This window comes from Morchella importuna (assembly GCF_003444635.1).
Source record: "Morchella importuna strain M04M26 chromosome Unknown Morimp01GS030, whole genome shotgun sequence".
Classification (NCBI taxonomy): domain Eukaryota; kingdom Fungi; phylum Ascomycota; class Pezizomycetes; order Pezizales; family Morchellaceae; genus Morchella; species Morchella importuna.
In genome coordinates this window covers 23236-40031 of record NW_025763427.1, presented here as the reverse complement: position 1 = coordinate 40031, position 16796 = coordinate 23236, and the positions used below count along the sequence as shown (strand labels likewise).

Sequence of the window (16796 nt, the reverse complement as noted above, 5' to 3'; positions counted from 1 at the left end):
GCGGGATAATTGATACCCACGCGTTTCGATTATTAGCACCAAAAACTCTGTTAGGATCCGTGTTCCTGGTTATTTGCTTCAAGTGATCTGCAGTAACCAGGTCGTTTTTCATCAAAAGTCACTCGGAGCTGGATGACTAAGAAAACATAGAGCTAGTGTGTTGATTATTTTGTAAGATCCAATAGTAGAGCGTTCGATTTTCTTCTTTGGGGGGTTCAAGCGACTTGGCAGAGTTGTTCAAGAGAGATGTTTCTATTCATAGATTTCTAAACTTTGAATTTTTGATGGATAGATTATGCCGCCACAATGCATTGCGTTATCCAAAGCTTCTTCTACAGTATCAGATATAGTACCCAGTCAGTATTACCTCTAAATGGCGTGTCCCACCCGCCCCGAAGAGAGCGTAGATTTGGTAGTAGCCGTTGTTTTTTGATCACAAATCTGTAATCCCCGTCCCAGATCTTGGTACATCTGCTCCATTTAGTCTGCCCGAAATACCATTTGCCGATGCCATCTTCCCTCATCAACAGTAGAATCAAGATTACTGAATGACAAATTTATGAAAATAGTGATACAACAACATCATTGACATCAAAAGAGTATGCCCTCCTCGTTAATCTGAGAGCAGAACAGAAAAGGCACAACACAAAATTTCCAGGATCCATAGCGGGGAGTATTTCCATGCAGACCTCCTGAGGCTCAGAGCCGGATAAAAGATTGCCCGTGCAAACAGATCGACCGTTATACATACAGGAGCTCCGTCAGGTTATCGGAGTCAGACGGTGAGATGGTTCTGGACCTCTCATTCTCGGAACTGTCTTGGTCATCATTGGTTTCCATTAGATAGGGTTGGAAGGTTGTAGCCGATGGCGAATTTAGTTGCAGGACACCATCTGCTTTCGTGATCAACGCATTCAAATAACGGGAATGACCTCCGCGTAGATTTGCAAGGGTGGCTATTAGTTCATGAAGGCAATCTTTAGGGCTCACTTCGAATGCTGATATAGTAGCAAGGTCTGGAACACAGACTATAACATCCGAGAGAGCGCATCCGACATCGAATAGCTTCTCCTGCTGCGTGAAGTCAGCATTTGTATTTACTTCGTTTATTACTTGTGCATGTGAATAGTTAGATTAATATGGTGCGATCTAATTAATTTATTAGAAAGATTAATTCTACGTACCATTCCAATGCCATGTGCTTCCAAATCACTTACAGACACTCGCGATGTAACATCCAAAACACTCTTCGCAATTGTAACCGGAAATTGTAACCTCATGGTTTCGACTAGTGCCATACTCGACAAACATCCTTTAATCAGACTCAACTGCCATACAAGCAGATGTAGCCATTGCTGGCTTACAAGTATATCTGCTTTCTGAATCCTGATTGCATCAGTTACGGGTGGTATCGTAGACCGTAACTGTTGATGAAGTTTGAGGGTCATGCTATCCGAAAACTCACTATCGTCCCCCTCGTTCCATAGATCGAGGAAAGAATGATCGACGTTTTGAAATAGCATTGCAAGGGTGATGAAGTTATTGAGTAGAGTTGGATCGACGCGGGAATCGTCGGGCGAAGGGAGGGATATAGTTTTTCTCAAGCCGAGGGGCCGGTGGCGCTGCAGCGCATAAGCTCTGTAGGGGTGAGGAGTTTGGATTAGTTTGGGGTATTTACCGAGAAAAGAAACATCATACGATTAAATAAGCAGGTAAATAGGTAGGGTTAAGACACACCTTTCGGTAATGAATAAAAGCCAAAATATGCGCCGATGTTGCTGGCCTTCCACCACGTCAAGATTTATGTAGCCCTTTTCGTCATCCATCCCGATAGATTGCGCAAAAGATATAGATTCCCTGAGATAATACCAGGCATGGTTATTCTTTTCAAGGTTCCCGTATGAACAAAAGAGGAAGAAAGAGGTTAGGACAGTTTCGGTAGAGGTTGATCCGATGTAGTCGCAATATTTCCTTGCTCTTAATGATTCTGAAATTAGTGCTTCGCAGATTGGCGATAGTAGGTCGCTATGGTTGCCGGGAGTGGTGAATAGCTGGATCATCGTCATGGCGCACAGGGAGCATACAAGTGCATATAGTTCTGGTTCGGACTGGTAGTTCGCAAGTCGCACGGCGAAGGATTCTCTATGAAGGATGGGCATGATTGGGTACATGTTTTTGAAAAATAACTCTAAGCATCCATCGATTGACGAGCGCGCAAGCATCGGATGCGGTTCAAAGATCCCTGAGTGGATGTTCGGTGCATGATTAAACCGTAAAAAGGACGTAAAGAGAGAAGTAGGATCAAACTGGACATCACCAACACCCGAGCCAGGTGGGATGAACGGAAGGAGGAGTGAATCGGTGGTATTCACCTGCTCATCAGCATCAGAGCTTGGAGAACGCGAGTAGTTTCTCGGTTTGCCCGCCTCCTCTAGTGTGGCTCTCGCTGCTGTCTCCCTTGTCTGTAGTTGATCCTGCTTGATGGCATATATTCTCTTCGCCGCGGGTCCTTTCGGGCCTCTTTTTCGAGGTATTGTGGCGTAGGTGCAAGCCAATTCTGCCCGAAAGCAGCTTTGACAAGGCTGCCCCCTATCGCATTTGACCTTCCGTCTATTACAGCAATCACAGGCTCGATTGTTGGTGGTGGGTATTGTAAATGCCGACATATCTTTCCATAAAAGATCGTCTCGGATGCTGTTGGGGCTCTCGGGGGAAGGGAGGTATGTAGTTGTCGGCCTTGCCTCTACACTAACAGCAGATGCCTACGGGAACGGGAACATTGTTAGTGCTCCGGTCTTAGAACTGTTACATTGTGGGAGCCACTCGACTGCATGGTATGGGGAGCTTGGGAAGCAGTAAGAACCTTTTTTTTGTTTTCGGGAAGAGGGCGAAAGCAGAACAATGGAGCTGAGTGGTATTGTATCGTATAGTATCGATGACGACTTGGAATTCTTTGACGCGGGGAAATTATCTTGTAGGGAAAACCAGGGGCAGAGAGTGAATAGGTGTAATGGGACCCCTGTAATAATACGGCTTACAGCTTTACCCCGCAAGATAGATGCTTCTTTGAGTGATGAGAGTCAACTGGGGATGCGTAAGTCTACTCCGGGGTAAAATGCACCAGTTACATAAGGGGTCTATGCAGCCAATGCATTCGTGGTTAAGCCAGCTTCAGCTGATCCATGCCGGGATCTTTCAAAACAGAGGTGGCTGCATGGAGATTATTAGCCTAAGTTCATGTAGGTACAAGTTCTGTACGAATGCATGCATACTGGCCGTATTCCCTTTCTCCTTTACTTGAGATTGGTGAGCGTTGAGTGGTTAGGTGCAGTAGGTATCCACCTGCTTTATCTAGGCCTTCTGAGTAAGGCTCTGGTCCGCCACCCCATTAAAATAAGGACTTTAGAAACTTCTCCCTTTAGTCGTCCACGGCTGGCTAGCTGTCAATAGAGTTCGCACACACGTCGAATCCACAGCGTTCTCGCTACCAAGCCAAGTTGTCTGATCTGTCACAAGTATGGAATTCCATTCTTCTAGAACTCCAGTGCGGGATCTACGACAGTAGGCTAATAATGGCTTGCTTGTGATGGCTTCTGATTGTGTATGATGCTTCTCCGTGCCAAGTAAACCAGTCCAAAAAAGCAACTTATTGGTAAACTGCGGTTGAAATAGACTTTCCCCCTGCATGTAGCTTTATGCAGGCCCAACGAAACTGTTTGAAGGGACCTTACAGGGCCATGTTCAGGATTTATGACAATCAAAAACATATGTTCGTCTGAATTTCTCATAACTTTGATGTGTATTGCGTTATAATGTATAACGGATGGCTACATGAAACTAGAAGAAAAGCCGTACCACTGAAACGTCAATCGTAAAAAGAAAAGAAAAAGCCGTAATCCAACCCTCCCCGGACTCCCCGAGCCGACTGGAGAAGCAAATATACCATCTCGCAAGGTCCTGAAAACTGCACGTGGTTTAAAAGATAAATACCGCACATTCCAGTGGTCTCAGAAGCAGAACCCCATCATTGATCTGAGAGTCATCGTAGTTTCCCATAATTCGCTCGGCGGTCTTTAAGTCTAATCCCTCATCCTCCGTTGACCAGGAAATTGCCTCCGCAGAAAAGTTTGAAACAATTACAGCCCTTACACCCCCAAAGGTTCTTTGATATGCGAATACCATTTGGTTATCTAAGGTAAGCATCTTAAAATGACCATATATGAATAATTTTTTGTAACCTTTGCGAAGCTCTAGAACTGAACGCCAATAGTTATACACGCTGTTTTTATCGGATATTTGCTGAGCTGCATTCCAGGATTTGTAGTCGTCGTTGACACGCATCCATGGGTTTCCGGTGGTAAACCCGGCATTGGCGGAATCATCCCACTAGTGACCTGTCAGTTCTATTTAAGAACAATTGAGATATATGTGTTCACATTAACTCACTTGTATAGGAGTTCGACTATTATCACGAGCTCGAAATTGAATCATTTCCATCACATCATCCATATTTACCTCATTGCCGCCTCTCTCTTCGAGAACCCTTTGAGAAAGCACACTTAGCATGATAATCAACACATGTAATATAGGTCAACATACTGATTCCAATGATTAAGAGTTTCAACATCTTTATACTCCGTAATTCCCCATTCTTTTGGTAGGTTAGACATCCCCAACTCCTGCCCTTGATACAAATATAGGGTCCCTCTTTGTAACGCATAAAATGTGGCTAGCATCTTTGCCGCATACCCTCGTAATTCGGGCTTATCAGTCACAAAGCGACTGACCGAGCGCGGCTGATCGTGGTTCTCCAGGAAAAGTGCATTCCATCCGTCGTGTTCTTGCATGAAGGTTTGCCATGTGTTAACAATACCCTTTAGCTCCTTTAGATCCCAGTCGTGCTTTGTGAATTTTCCCGACGCACCAAGATCCATATCAACGCTGTCCCTCAGTTAGCCCAGCCGTGATACGATGAGCCGTCGATCTTTAGATTCCGTACATATCGAACTGGAAAACCATATCCAACTCTTCCCGATCTCTCCCGATAGCTTTCAACACCTCTTCTGGCTCTTTAATCCATGGCATCTCACCCACTGTCATTGTGTCATATTTATCCAATACCTCCTTTCTCATCTCATGCAAAAATTCATGCATACGCGGCCCATTTGCATAATATTGCGTCCCCGGCTGCCATGGCTCGCCTGGTAGTGTCACCGGCGCATCCGGGAGACTAGGAACTTTGCTGATGAGGTTGATAACGTCCATACGAAAACCATCGACGCCTTTGTTCAGCCAGAAGGACATAGCATCATATACGGCAGCGCGGACGGCCGGATTCTCCCAATTAAGATCTGGCTGCTCTGGACAAAAGAGGTGGAGGTAATATTCCTGTGTGTGCTCGTCCCATCTCCAAGCGCTCCCTACAGAAGTATGAAACAAATCTTTAAGTATTGAAATAAATGAGGGTGTGGTGATATTACATACCACCAAAAATTGAACTCCAATTATTCGGAGGTCTCCTAGCTCCACCTGCATCATATTTTGCGGGTCTCCAAATGTACCAATCCCTTTTTGGAGAGTTTTTGGAAGCCTTCGATTCAACAAACCAGTCATGCTATTGGATTAATATTAGAATAAGTTCAACTATAGAGCACACATATTCAAAGATGGCTGTAATTTAACCGACTTGATCCGAAGTATGGTTCACCACAAGGTCCATAACCAACTTCATGCCGCGGCAATGCAAACCATTGATCAATGTCTCTATGTCTTTTACGGTCCCGTATCGGGGATCGATATTGTAGTAGTCGGAAATATCATACCCCATGTCTACCTGCGGCGATTTGTATACTATGCGCTGTGAGTATGGGCATATAAGTTCCGCATATTAAGAGTGTATTAGTAATTGTAAGAAACGGTAGCTGTATTACTGACCTGGTGAAAGCCACACAACGTCAATCCCGAGACACTTCATGTAGTCTAATTTTTCTATTATACCCGGAATATCTCCTAATCCGTCACCATTTGAGTCCTTGAAAGACGATGGGTAAATCTGATACACCGAGGCCTCTTTCCACCACGCACGATGCGGGTCACTGTCTAAGGCTTTGGTGCCTGTCCTCATAATCATCTTATTTACGCTTCTCAGAAGCTCGCTGTAGGTGTTTGACGTTAGTAGTCGTGAAAACATTTGATGTCGGTCCGCGGGTTCGTGGGTTTTGTTTCCGGTTAACAGGACTAGAAAGCCGCGGCTTCTTCTTCTTATACTGTGTGGAATTTCTCTTCTCCAATTCCTGGCCCATTGCGATATAGCCAACGACTTTCTCACGTGAGGCCCTCGCACTGTATTGCCCCGCTGTACTTTCCACTGTTATCACTTTCATTCTAAAGCCGGAATGCCGGGGGATCCCTATGTTTCTCCCAGCACGGAAGAACATTCTGACGGTTGTTCGGTCACACTTCGGCATTACTTCGGAGGAACCTTTGCGGAAGTTCCACGTGATCTCCTTGGCACCCGGCTTTTTGTCTAAGTAAGGCTCACCCCCGAACGAAGACTATTGGTTCTTGAAATATATTATGGAAGAGTAGAAGGAATAGCCCGAAGTATAGTAGATACGTGCTGTAATGTGAGAGGTTAGATTAGTACACTCGTTTAAGTTCCGGTATAAGCTCTATATAGCTATCCCTTAAGCTGTCGCGAAAATGCTGACCCACCAAAAAAAAAAAGCAAATTTGGTGTGGCTTTACTAACAGATCCCGTTATCTCTCTTATCAGATAATAGATCTCTCATACAAATCTAATTCCTCTGTTATAGGGGGGTCAGCATCAACACGTTAAGGGATACCTGTGCACGTGCATGTATTTATTAAATACGGGATAGCCCGGGCCTTAATGAATTAGCACTCACCCTTACAATTGATAGGTACAGCGAAAGCTTGCTATAACGGTACTTTCTATAAGAGTAATCTCTCTACAACGGTAGCACTTCTCGGTCCTTTTTGCCTGGCTTTCAGCACCAGCACCTCCTATATAAGGGTAATCTCTCTATAACGGTACCAAATTCCGGTCCCGAGCGTACCGTTATAGCAAGCTTTCGCTGTAGTCCTTTATCTATGTTAGATACCGTACTGATCATGACAAGGTTCGATAATAACGCATATTCTACGCTCGTATTATTTAAGGGTTTTCACCGTTACGAAGATGTAAGATTGCCTGTAGAATGAGAGCACATTCATCCCCAATCTAGAGTTTAGAGAATGCCTCCTCTCTATCCGGTAATCTAAATTACGTGTATGTACGTTGTTAACGAACTCAAAATACTAACAAGCTAGCTACAATTTTAGTTAATTACATGTATATATTCTCATCAAAACATGTACAGTCAAGGACATACTTACAGCTGTACCCATTCAATTCTCATGAGAAGGAAACCTAATCCTTGGATCTGAGGTGGGAGTAGTGACCGCCTCATCGGTGTCTGGAGAGTACCTACGTGCATATCCACTTTGCGCTGCAGATATGTAGTATTGCTGGTTCAAAGTTTTTCATTGAAGCTTTGCTTTGCTAGCGAAAGCAGAAACTTGATTATTTTGAGATGAATCATGGTTACTCGAGTGTTGTGTGATGCGTGTGTGTCTTGACACTCGAGCTTGATTCATGTGGCGTGTTTTTGTCGTAACTTGCAAGCCTCCCCAGCCACCGTCTGTGCCACAGCGTACTTACCTAACTGCATGTACCTACATGTACACATGCGTAATATGTCCTCCAAGAACCTTATATATTCGTTAAATTAACCGTGTCTTATTCGTTCATCAGTCTGCCGATACAATTAGCATCCACCCTCTAGCAATAACATGTGTATATGTACCCATGATACCTACCAACTATTATCACCGCTTGAATTGGACCATTTAGAGGAGTGCATATATCGCCAAATATTTGACAGCAGCCAAGTACTGGGCCGGAAAATCGAGATATATATATTGCACCTAGGAACTTGATCTATATATTCGCTTCAATATTACGATACGCAAGTGTTGCATATCTCGATTTCAGGCGGTAAGTATATTTCGAGTCAAAGTCTTATATCTATACATGTATCCAAGCTGGATACATGTACGTATATACTCTTAATAAGCTTGCACTAACAATATATCATAATAAAGATACAATTGCAATCTTACTCCACACGTTATATTGCGGTTAGCTGGGCTTCATCAACGCTTCTGAACGTCCCTGGTGCTAGGTTACAGCCGCAACATTGATTTGGGCGAAAGAATACATAGCTCCCGTATTCTTTACATGTCTTCTGTGTTGTGGGAATGATGGCTCATGGATCGTGTTCTCTATCAGGCAGGTGATAATATACAGGGTCGAATACACTCGCTGACAACCTACATCGCTTTTTACTTACAAGGTCGAAAACCAGCAAATTGCGGGTACTCGGTGCAGGAATAAGGGCCTATAATCTAGGAAAGACATCTTCGTACGCGTACGGCGCTACCACCGCATACCAATACTCCTGAATTTGAGTAGCTAAACTTGCTCGTTATTTCCCTAGGTCCGGGCCCAAATACTTAAACTAAGATCTAAAATTCTTAAGTTTAAGTTTAATCAGCGGTAAGGAAGGCGTTCTAGGGTGAACATGTAATATTCGGAACTTGACAGCGTGGGGAAAGAGGTGCTGGGACCCCAATCAAGCTACATCAGCTATCTACCAAATAACGCAGGCCATCCAGGATAGGGAGCTCTTTGGGCGTATTAAGATTGATCTCGCATGGAATTCTGCGGAAACTCGACTATAACTCAAGAAAAAAAAGCACGTGCGCTTCGAAGCTTCCCTTACTTGGCGACCATTGCTTGTGTATCCGATTCGCTAACCGTATGCAGTTAATGAATCAACCTATTATCAGGCCACTATTTTCCGGATATTGGGAGTATATTTTTCTCTTAATCCAATTCATAACAAAGTGTGGTAAATAACAATATAACAGTATGAACTCTCGGATGTATGTTTCTTAGGAAAATGTCCGCAAGCCGGAGTATCAAAGAAAAGGCAACTCGATGCAGATGTCTTTGCTTAACTCGAATCATTATTTAGGGCTAATATTGAACGATAATGGAATCGGAGATTGCCTATATTGTATATGTATACGTATGCTCAACCGCCCGGACATGCCGATAAAGAATCAGTACATACCCACGGGCTCAGCACCCGATTTCGAAGATCTCCCAGCTACCAATGTCGGGCTAGCCCCACAGCCAGACGCCCGGTGTCAAAAGGACATGTGTTTGTGGTGTGATCCGAGCCTTCGGGACGGTTGGGGTGTGGAAGCAACTGTGTTTTCACCAGCTGGCTAGGTCCCCTTCTCCATCAGATGCGGACCTGCAGCCCGGAAGGGTGGGGGGAGGATCATCTCTCCGATGTTCCTCCACGATGCCGGATGCGTTCGAGACCGGATCGACCCTTGCTTGATTGAGCGGCTTACAGCTTGCTTAAACTAGTACCACTAGAACCTCATTAGGCCCACGAAAACACGGCTCAGAAGCGATCACTCATCTACAATTTGTGATATCATAATCATCGCGGTATCGGGATTCATCCTAGAAAGAAGACCCTACATGTATGCACCTAGTTCATTCAAGAATTTCAAAAAATGTTAGGGTGATGGGCCCTGGCAACGGGATAATATGGTAAATGTTTGATCTGCTACTTGCCGAAAAGTGTTAACGTCTGCAAACAGGTATATGTTGTTGATTAGTCAACTATATAGTATATATGTATTTATATGTGTACAGGCACTTAACGGGTACAAATTCAATTACTATTAAATATCCCTTAGAGGTCGCTTCAAGCCTACAGCATGAATATATGTTGAACCGGAACGGAGTAAGTATTTTGCGGGAGATCTTTTCCCTTTAACCTTTAGTTTTGGCGATCTCGGGATATCCGGATCTTCAGCATCTATATTTATGCATCGAGTGATAGTCCATGCAAGACGGGAACAAGATTTCGGTTACCCTACCCGTGTCGTACAACTAGCTAGGTCACAGAGTAGAATAGCTTTGCTAGATCTCCCGCGTCATCATAGATTAATATTCAGGGAACATGGCGTCTTACTGATCTAATACACTATTGTAGATCGTGTGGAAATCTATTTCAGCTCCTTTCCCTTTCCTACAGCCCTGCAAACGGAACCTTATGGGACGAGACGCGTACGGCCCACGGCGGCTCTTAAGACTAAACAACAGAGTTGATCGACGTACCTATGCCAGGGCATTTGACCGCTAATCTCTTTTTCTTTAGTACAAGTCTGGCTCGGATAGGAATCACAGATATACGTAGTACTCTCACATGTATTAGGCTAGGAGGTAGCGTATTTTATATAACTTAACGATTATATATGAGTCTATTAAGGTTCTTATATACTTATGGCATCAAGATATATATGGGGTTGTTATTAATTCAATTCACAATACTGCAGGCTAATGAGAATCGGAGCTCGAGTATTATCTACAACTGGAAATCAGGTCTGAAGCGGCCGCGGAGTTAATCATAATATCACTATCTATAAACGTGGTATGTTACAGCAGAATTCTGTTCTGCCCCCGAAGAGTCCGTAGATCAGGTTCAAGAGCGAAAAGAAAAATGCCAACGTTTTCGACCGCGTCATTTATTCTCACTCGAGGCTCAGTTCAGGGAACCTGATATAGAAAATATGATATGGTTATATATATAGGCGTCTGGCATACTATGCATTAATCAATCAAATATCTTTACTTCCCCCCCCCCCCAAACACATTATTCACAGAACTTCATTAATATTTCAACTTATATGTCTAGGAGAATAGGATCCATATCATTGGCGGTGATTTACTATATTCACAATAAAAAAAACATGGGGGCTGTTTAAGAGGATCACAATTGTATTCATAACAAATCTCAAACATAATTTTGAGCACAGGTTTCTAAGATGAGTCTCGAACAGAAAACAGAAGCCTTTAAAGCCTTTTGTATTGGGCTATTATCAGCGTGATAATAAATGGTACCTGCTAGGAGATGTGATAAGGGAGATGTAAGCCCCAGCAGTGACTGGCAATCTCAAATAGCAAAAACCTAATAGAATACCCAGAATCCTACCGTCGGATTAATAACATTTGGAGTCCGTACACATCCCTGGTCTGTGTATTATTGAGCTTGAGTCCTGTTCCTAACGGGGTTGGGTTCCTAATAGAATAGGTACAGCGTGAGATTTATATACCATGACTTCACCTCAAGGCATTACCTGCAAATAGAACCAATCTCGTACAACCTCAAGTTTTCTAATCAGTTAAAACTCTATGACAGCTTCAATCAGGACTAGTTCGTTCATATTTAGAAAGTACTCTTAATTAAGAAGACTTCTAAATATATATTCAGATACGCTTTTATTCACTGACGAATGAGCCACCTCCGGGTTTGCCAGATAGTAGGTCAATCAGTCGTCTATCTCAAGTATGGATGCTGGCGTAGTTACGGTGTGTTCACCGTTCGCAAACGATCATATGATGAGATTCATATATGGATAGATATACAGTTTGAAGGCATGGAATAATACTGTTCTGGGAGCATAAAACTTATACGCAAGTGCCGCCTGCCCTAATCTTGGTTTTATACGTTTTAAGGTTGAAATCCATCATCTTATCCGATGCCTTTATATGGTACGATTGGCCTATATTTCTCTAATGCTCAGTGGTTAGAACATGAACCGCATGAGTTAATGAATTATGCGATTTGCGCTCTCCCGTGAAGCATATAATTCAAAGAAAGGTTCCAGGTCTGAAATCGAGGAATATGGCCACCCTTCCTTCCCTGAACCAAGAAGATGCAAATAGATCTAGAGTGTTTGGTAAGGGTTATGAAGTCAGTTCAAGTAACTTATAATAAAGCGTGACGGACGGTGGGTTCTAGTTATATACGCGAACGTTACAGCCTCATTCAGTCTATGTGAACAGAGGAGGACCGAGATTAGCGGACTAACCACCGATCCAAGGGATTAATAGACCAAACCTACATCATCGCAGTCACAGCCGCAGAATGACCTGTAGCCAATATCTATTACCCGCAATCTATCTCAGTTGGACGCGCCGCCTATGAAGTTCTGTTACACCGGAAATTGTGGAAAGACATGTAAATTCGGTCACTGCTAATCATCCCCGAATAGTTCATCGCTATAGAGCGGGGAGGTAATATGGGTTTCGAGGTCCAGGAGATTAATTGAGCTGGGGCACATTATGTACTAACTAGTGCTCTGGTGCTATCATATTTTGGTTTCCTTTTTAATTATACTGCATCTATCTAATCATCCTCGGATTCCTCCTATGATTAGAGGGCCGCATCGAAGCTCAAAGTTCTGCTTGTTAGACTCTCTTATTGCTAATAAGAGAGGATGATCTGGTAGAGATTTCACTTGAGTGATGAGATATTTTAGCTCTGATGTATGCGTATATATGTTGGTATCAACCGACTACATATAGGTTTTCTCTTTTCTACCTGGTTGTACTCACTTCATTGGCCGCAGCCTCAGTCGATATTCGAGCAAGTGGTAGGCATTTCCCCCAAACCAGGACATTCGTCGATAGCTAATAATTCATGTAACCTGACCCAAGACTTCATACGGTTTAAAGTCTGCTTAGATGAACGTCGACAAAGCTGCGCCAAGAATCGACTGGTAATGAGCAAGCTACCTAAGGAATTCTATTAAGAGCACATGTTTCAAGAACCACGCGAAGTACCTTTATATTGGACGGTATCTAATCCGGAATACTTGAGTTTGCACCTAAATACTACGTACCTCGTCATTGGCTCTAATAATTCAGCTGATGCCAAGAGCTATTAGTCATTGTTACTATTCTGCCACAGGCTAGTAAAAGCTACTAAAGAGGCCCATTTTAGTTAGCATGGCCGAAAACAAAAGCTTCAACCTGCCGTTCTAGTGCTGATCGCCTCCAGGTATTTAATTTGGTACCTGCGGCTGGCAAATGCGTGCGAATAGATAGTGTTTCTGGTTAGATATTTAGCCTATGTGGATTTCCGGAGAATTCTTTCGGAGCTGATGATTGCCTAGCTACATGGCCGGTCGTCTATGTACCTTATCTACCTTAGAGTTTTCGTACTTCCATAGTTGCGGGGGTAGTACGTACGTACACAGTTAAGATGATTCGATGTGGTCCTTGCAAGGTCCGGCTGGTAACAAGAACAACCGAGATAGATCAGAATGCCTATCTCAGGCTATCGGCGGAGGATGGCAGCTGTATGCAACGAGATCGTGAACTCTCTCTCGGTCTCCCAAATGCGCATCCTGGGCGGATCTCCGTAGATCCTATCATATCTACCTGCCCTATTCGAAATAAGTAACACAAGCCCGAGCTGAAACCTCATATGAATGGCTGGTAATCTTCCTTGCATGCCGTCCCGCTCCGGGAGTGTAGCCTCTTTCTGAGATACCGCCGCACGTGGAGAGATCGAAACGCATCTTGGGTGCATTTTTTCTCTCTGAGAAAGACTTTATAAGAAGCGTTCCACCCATTTTGATTCCCTTACGCTCCCTCTGGTCTACAATGGCGGAAAAACCAGCTCAGGCATCCACCGACGTGAGTAGCGCTCCCACTACCCAAGAACCATGTATTGCGACGCCGGAGCGCGATCGCGACAGCACTGTAAGCGATACCTATCGTCTTAAATCCGAACTGGTTAGCAAAGCGTTCTCAGAGATGGGTATTGGGCGATATCAATGGCAGTTATTACTCGTTACTGGGTTTGGGTAAGTATTTGTCCGCGTAAATTTGGTTGATCTAGGCTTATTAGAGGTGCGCGCTTTAGATGGGCTACAGACAATATGTTAATACAAGGGCTATCCCTATCACTGACACCCGTAGCCCTTGAGTTCAACCCAGCCCGAGTCAGCTATCTCGTTGTAGCGTATGGCTCCCGTCCTAGGCCATAGTTATTCAGTATAGCCACTGACACCTTCTCGTAGCTTTTACGTTGGGCTTACTATCGGGGCCACAATCTGGGGCGTCAATTGCGACATAATAGGGCGACGGTAAGCCTGCTGCTACCCACTCTAGTAGTTCCCCATGCATGGTTTGTTCTAAAACCTCTACCTAGCCCGGCCTTCAACATAACCCTGTTCATATCCGGAATCTTCTGCTGCGCGGCCGCCGCATCGCCAAATTTTGGAACATGCTGCGCACTCTGGGCGCTCGCGGGGATTGGCGCGGGCGGCGGCGTGCCGGTGGACTTGCTCATCTTTCTGGAGTTTGTCCCGCCAGGGCAGCAGTGGCTGCTCACGCTCTTATCGGCCATGTGGTGTGTTGGGCAGATTATCGCCGCGGTGGTGGGATGGGGGTTGCTTCTTCACTTTTCGTGCGCGGCAGGTGAGGAGGGTGGATGCAGATGGGAGGACAATATGGGCTGGTATGCGGATTCTGTTTCGGCCAGCTAGCTATAACTGATTTATGTGCGCGCGGGTTGCTGATGCGGTGATTTTTTTGCGTAGGCGCTATATGTTGATCACACTCGGCGGGCTTACGCTTCTTTTCGCGGTAATCCGTATTGCGGTCTTCGGTATTCCAGAGTCGCCGCGGTATCTGATCGCCGTTGGGGATGATGCAGGTGCGGTAGCGTCGGTGGACTACGTTGCGCGGAAGAATGAAAAGGTTTCGCCTTTGACGGTTGCGGACTTTGAAGCTGTGGATAGACGCATGGGAATGACTAGCTCTGTGGAAGCTGAAAAAAAGAAGAGGAGTGTGCTAGGTGTGGTGGTGGCGTCGGTGAAGGACTATCGGGGGAAACATATTAGGGCGCTCTTTTCGACGAGGAAGATGGGGATTCACTGTACTGTTTTGTGGACTATTTGGGCGGCTGTTGGGATCAGTTTCGTGAGGGACCCCACCTCGATTCTTGAGTCGGAATACAAGGTACTAACAAATCCGCACGCATTTTAGCCGTTATACTTTAGCTTTCTGCCGAGTTATCTCGCCGCACGATTCACGGTAGACCTGCCCGCGACTCCTCTTAACTTCCACACGGACTGACGAGTTTCTAGACAACAAACACCCAAAATGACGTCTACAAAAACTACTTCATTGTCTCTATCGTCGGCCTCACAGGCCCGTTCATCGCGGGCTATCTAATTGAGACCCGCCTAGGCCGGAGATGGGCAATGGCATTAGCCTTCACGGTTTCTGGAGTGTTTCTATTCTTGTACACGAGGGCCGCCAGTGAGGCAGCCGACCTGGGGTTTCAATGCGCAGTCTCCATACTAGGAAACTTCAGCTACGCGTGAGTTTTATTTGCTTATGTGGAGAAACAAGATATATTAACGTTATCCAGCATATTATACACGTACACTGCCGAATCATTACCAGCACCGCACCGGGGCACGGGTAATGGCATCGCGTCGTGCCTAGTACGAATTATGGGGGTATTCGCGCCGTAGGTTTCTCCTTCGCTTGGTGATGTAATGATAAAGGTAGCTATACTGATACGACTGGTTCATACTAGGATCATCTCGGCGAACACGGGATTCACAACTGTGCCGATATATGTCAGTGCGGGGCTGTGGCTGCTTTGTGGGGTTTTGACGTGCTGTTTGCAGTTTGAGACATATGGTGGGTCGGCTATATAGATACTGGTGTCTTTCCTCTGTTTTTGGATGATTATTTTTTGAGGGTCTGGAGGGGGGGTAATGATAATGACGACGGGAATAACATGTGAGCGAGTGATGTCCCATGAACCTTTTTTTCGTATGTATGCGTCTGCCAAGAAAGCACTATCAATGCCTTGGCGGGGTTTAAGCTTCACACATGCTGCAGCTTCTTGCAGAGACTGCATAAAAATACAATATATCTCCACAAACCTACACCTACATCACCATGCCGCCGCCACCGCCGCCTCCCCCAGAACTCGCCTCCCAAACCTGTGTCTGGCGCCTTAAAGAGCCCCTCACAATCAGTAAAACTCCACTCCACAACATACCCTGCCTACCTAACACTAACACACCTTAGTATCCTGCGACAACCTCACCGACACCGCCCAACCGCTCCGCATCGCCCCATTACAGATCTTCATCCTCCTACACCCCGAGTCCTCTTCCACGCCCGTCTGGTTCGGCTATGCCGAAACACACACATTCACCACGTCGCTCTTTCCCGCCGTCGAAGGCGTTTCTCGAGATGCCACGAGCGTCGTCGGCAAGGCGGCGTATCTGGGTGAGTGGACCGGGGAAAGGAGGTGCGAGGTTACGTTTTCGAGGGAGGTGGTGAGGGTGGGGGAGGAGGTGGGGGCGGTGGGGAGCGTGGGTGGGAGCGGGAGGACGGCGTATGTGGAGATGAGGGACGAGTGGGTTGAGGGTGGGGGATTGGAGGGGGGGGAGTGGGTTGTGGATTGGTAGCGGTGGGAAGGGTAGGTAGTAATGATAAATTATATCACTACTGAGGATTATTTATGCGGGCCTCGGAGATCTAGGGTTATGGTCGGTGTAAGTTGTAGTGTGACTGGGAGGAAGATCGAGGGCTTTTATTAAGCTCATGGTGCAGCGCGTCAGTGAGCGCTAGCTTGGGGTCTACATTTCAAGAGAATATCAACTAAAGAAAACAGAACCTTGTAGGTCTTATTGACATAAAACTACTCTATATAGTCCACGATATCTATATATATACGGTAATGCAATCGCTCGCACGCGGATGGCGGGCCCCGTTCAGTAGTGGTGGGACCCTGTGCGGTAGGGGCAATCAAAATCTATCCCGTTTA

The 16796-nt window shown here is 45.3% G+C and overlaps 4 protein-coding genes across 4 annotated transcripts; 2 read left to right on the top strand and 2 right to left on the bottom strand.

Annotated features, from left to right (window-relative positions):
- Window positions 1–741: 741 nt before the first annotated feature.
- On the bottom strand, window positions 742–2159 carry LAJ45_08478 (uncharacterized protein; the record flags this gene model as incomplete). Its single annotated transcript, XM_046118028.1, has 3 exons — window positions 742–1074; window positions 1185–1638; window positions 1738–2159. 3 exons carry the CDS (start codon window positions 2157–2159, stop codon window positions 742–744), a joined length of 1209 nt encoding a protein of 402 aa, XP_045968626.1.
- Window positions 2160–3975: 1816 nt separating this feature from the next.
- Window positions 3976–6130, bottom strand: LAJ45_08477 (uncharacterized protein; the record flags this gene model as incomplete). The annotated part of the gene is made up of 7 exons (XM_046118027.1): window positions 3976–4386; window positions 4447–4543; window positions 4600–4941; window positions 5000–5420; window positions 5485–5614; window positions 5687–5850; window positions 5935–6130. 7 exons carry the CDS (start codon window positions 6128–6130, stop codon window positions 3976–3978), a joined length of 1761 nt encoding a protein of 586 aa, XP_045968625.1.
- A 7470-nt stretch (window positions 6131–13600) lies between these two features.
- On the top strand, window positions 13601–15672 carry LAJ45_08476 (uncharacterized protein; the record flags this gene model as incomplete). Its single annotated transcript, XM_046118026.1, has 9 exons — window positions 13601–13803; window positions 13863–13961; window positions 14020–14085; window positions 14151–14459; window positions 14542–14923; window positions 14990–15037; window positions 15091–15326; window positions 15378–15479; window positions 15549–15672. 9 exons carry the CDS (start codon window positions 13601–13603, stop codon window positions 15670–15672), a joined length of 1569 nt encoding a protein of 522 aa, XP_045968624.1.
- Window positions 15673–15919: 247 nt separating this feature from the next.
- On the top strand, window positions 15920–16437 carry LAJ45_08475 (uncharacterized protein; the record flags this gene model as incomplete). The annotated part of the gene is made up of 2 exons (XM_046118025.1): window positions 15920–15998; window positions 16052–16437. 2 exons carry the CDS (start codon window positions 15920–15922, stop codon window positions 16435–16437), a joined length of 465 nt encoding a protein of 154 aa, XP_045968623.1.
- Window positions 16438–16796: the final 359 nt, after the last annotated feature.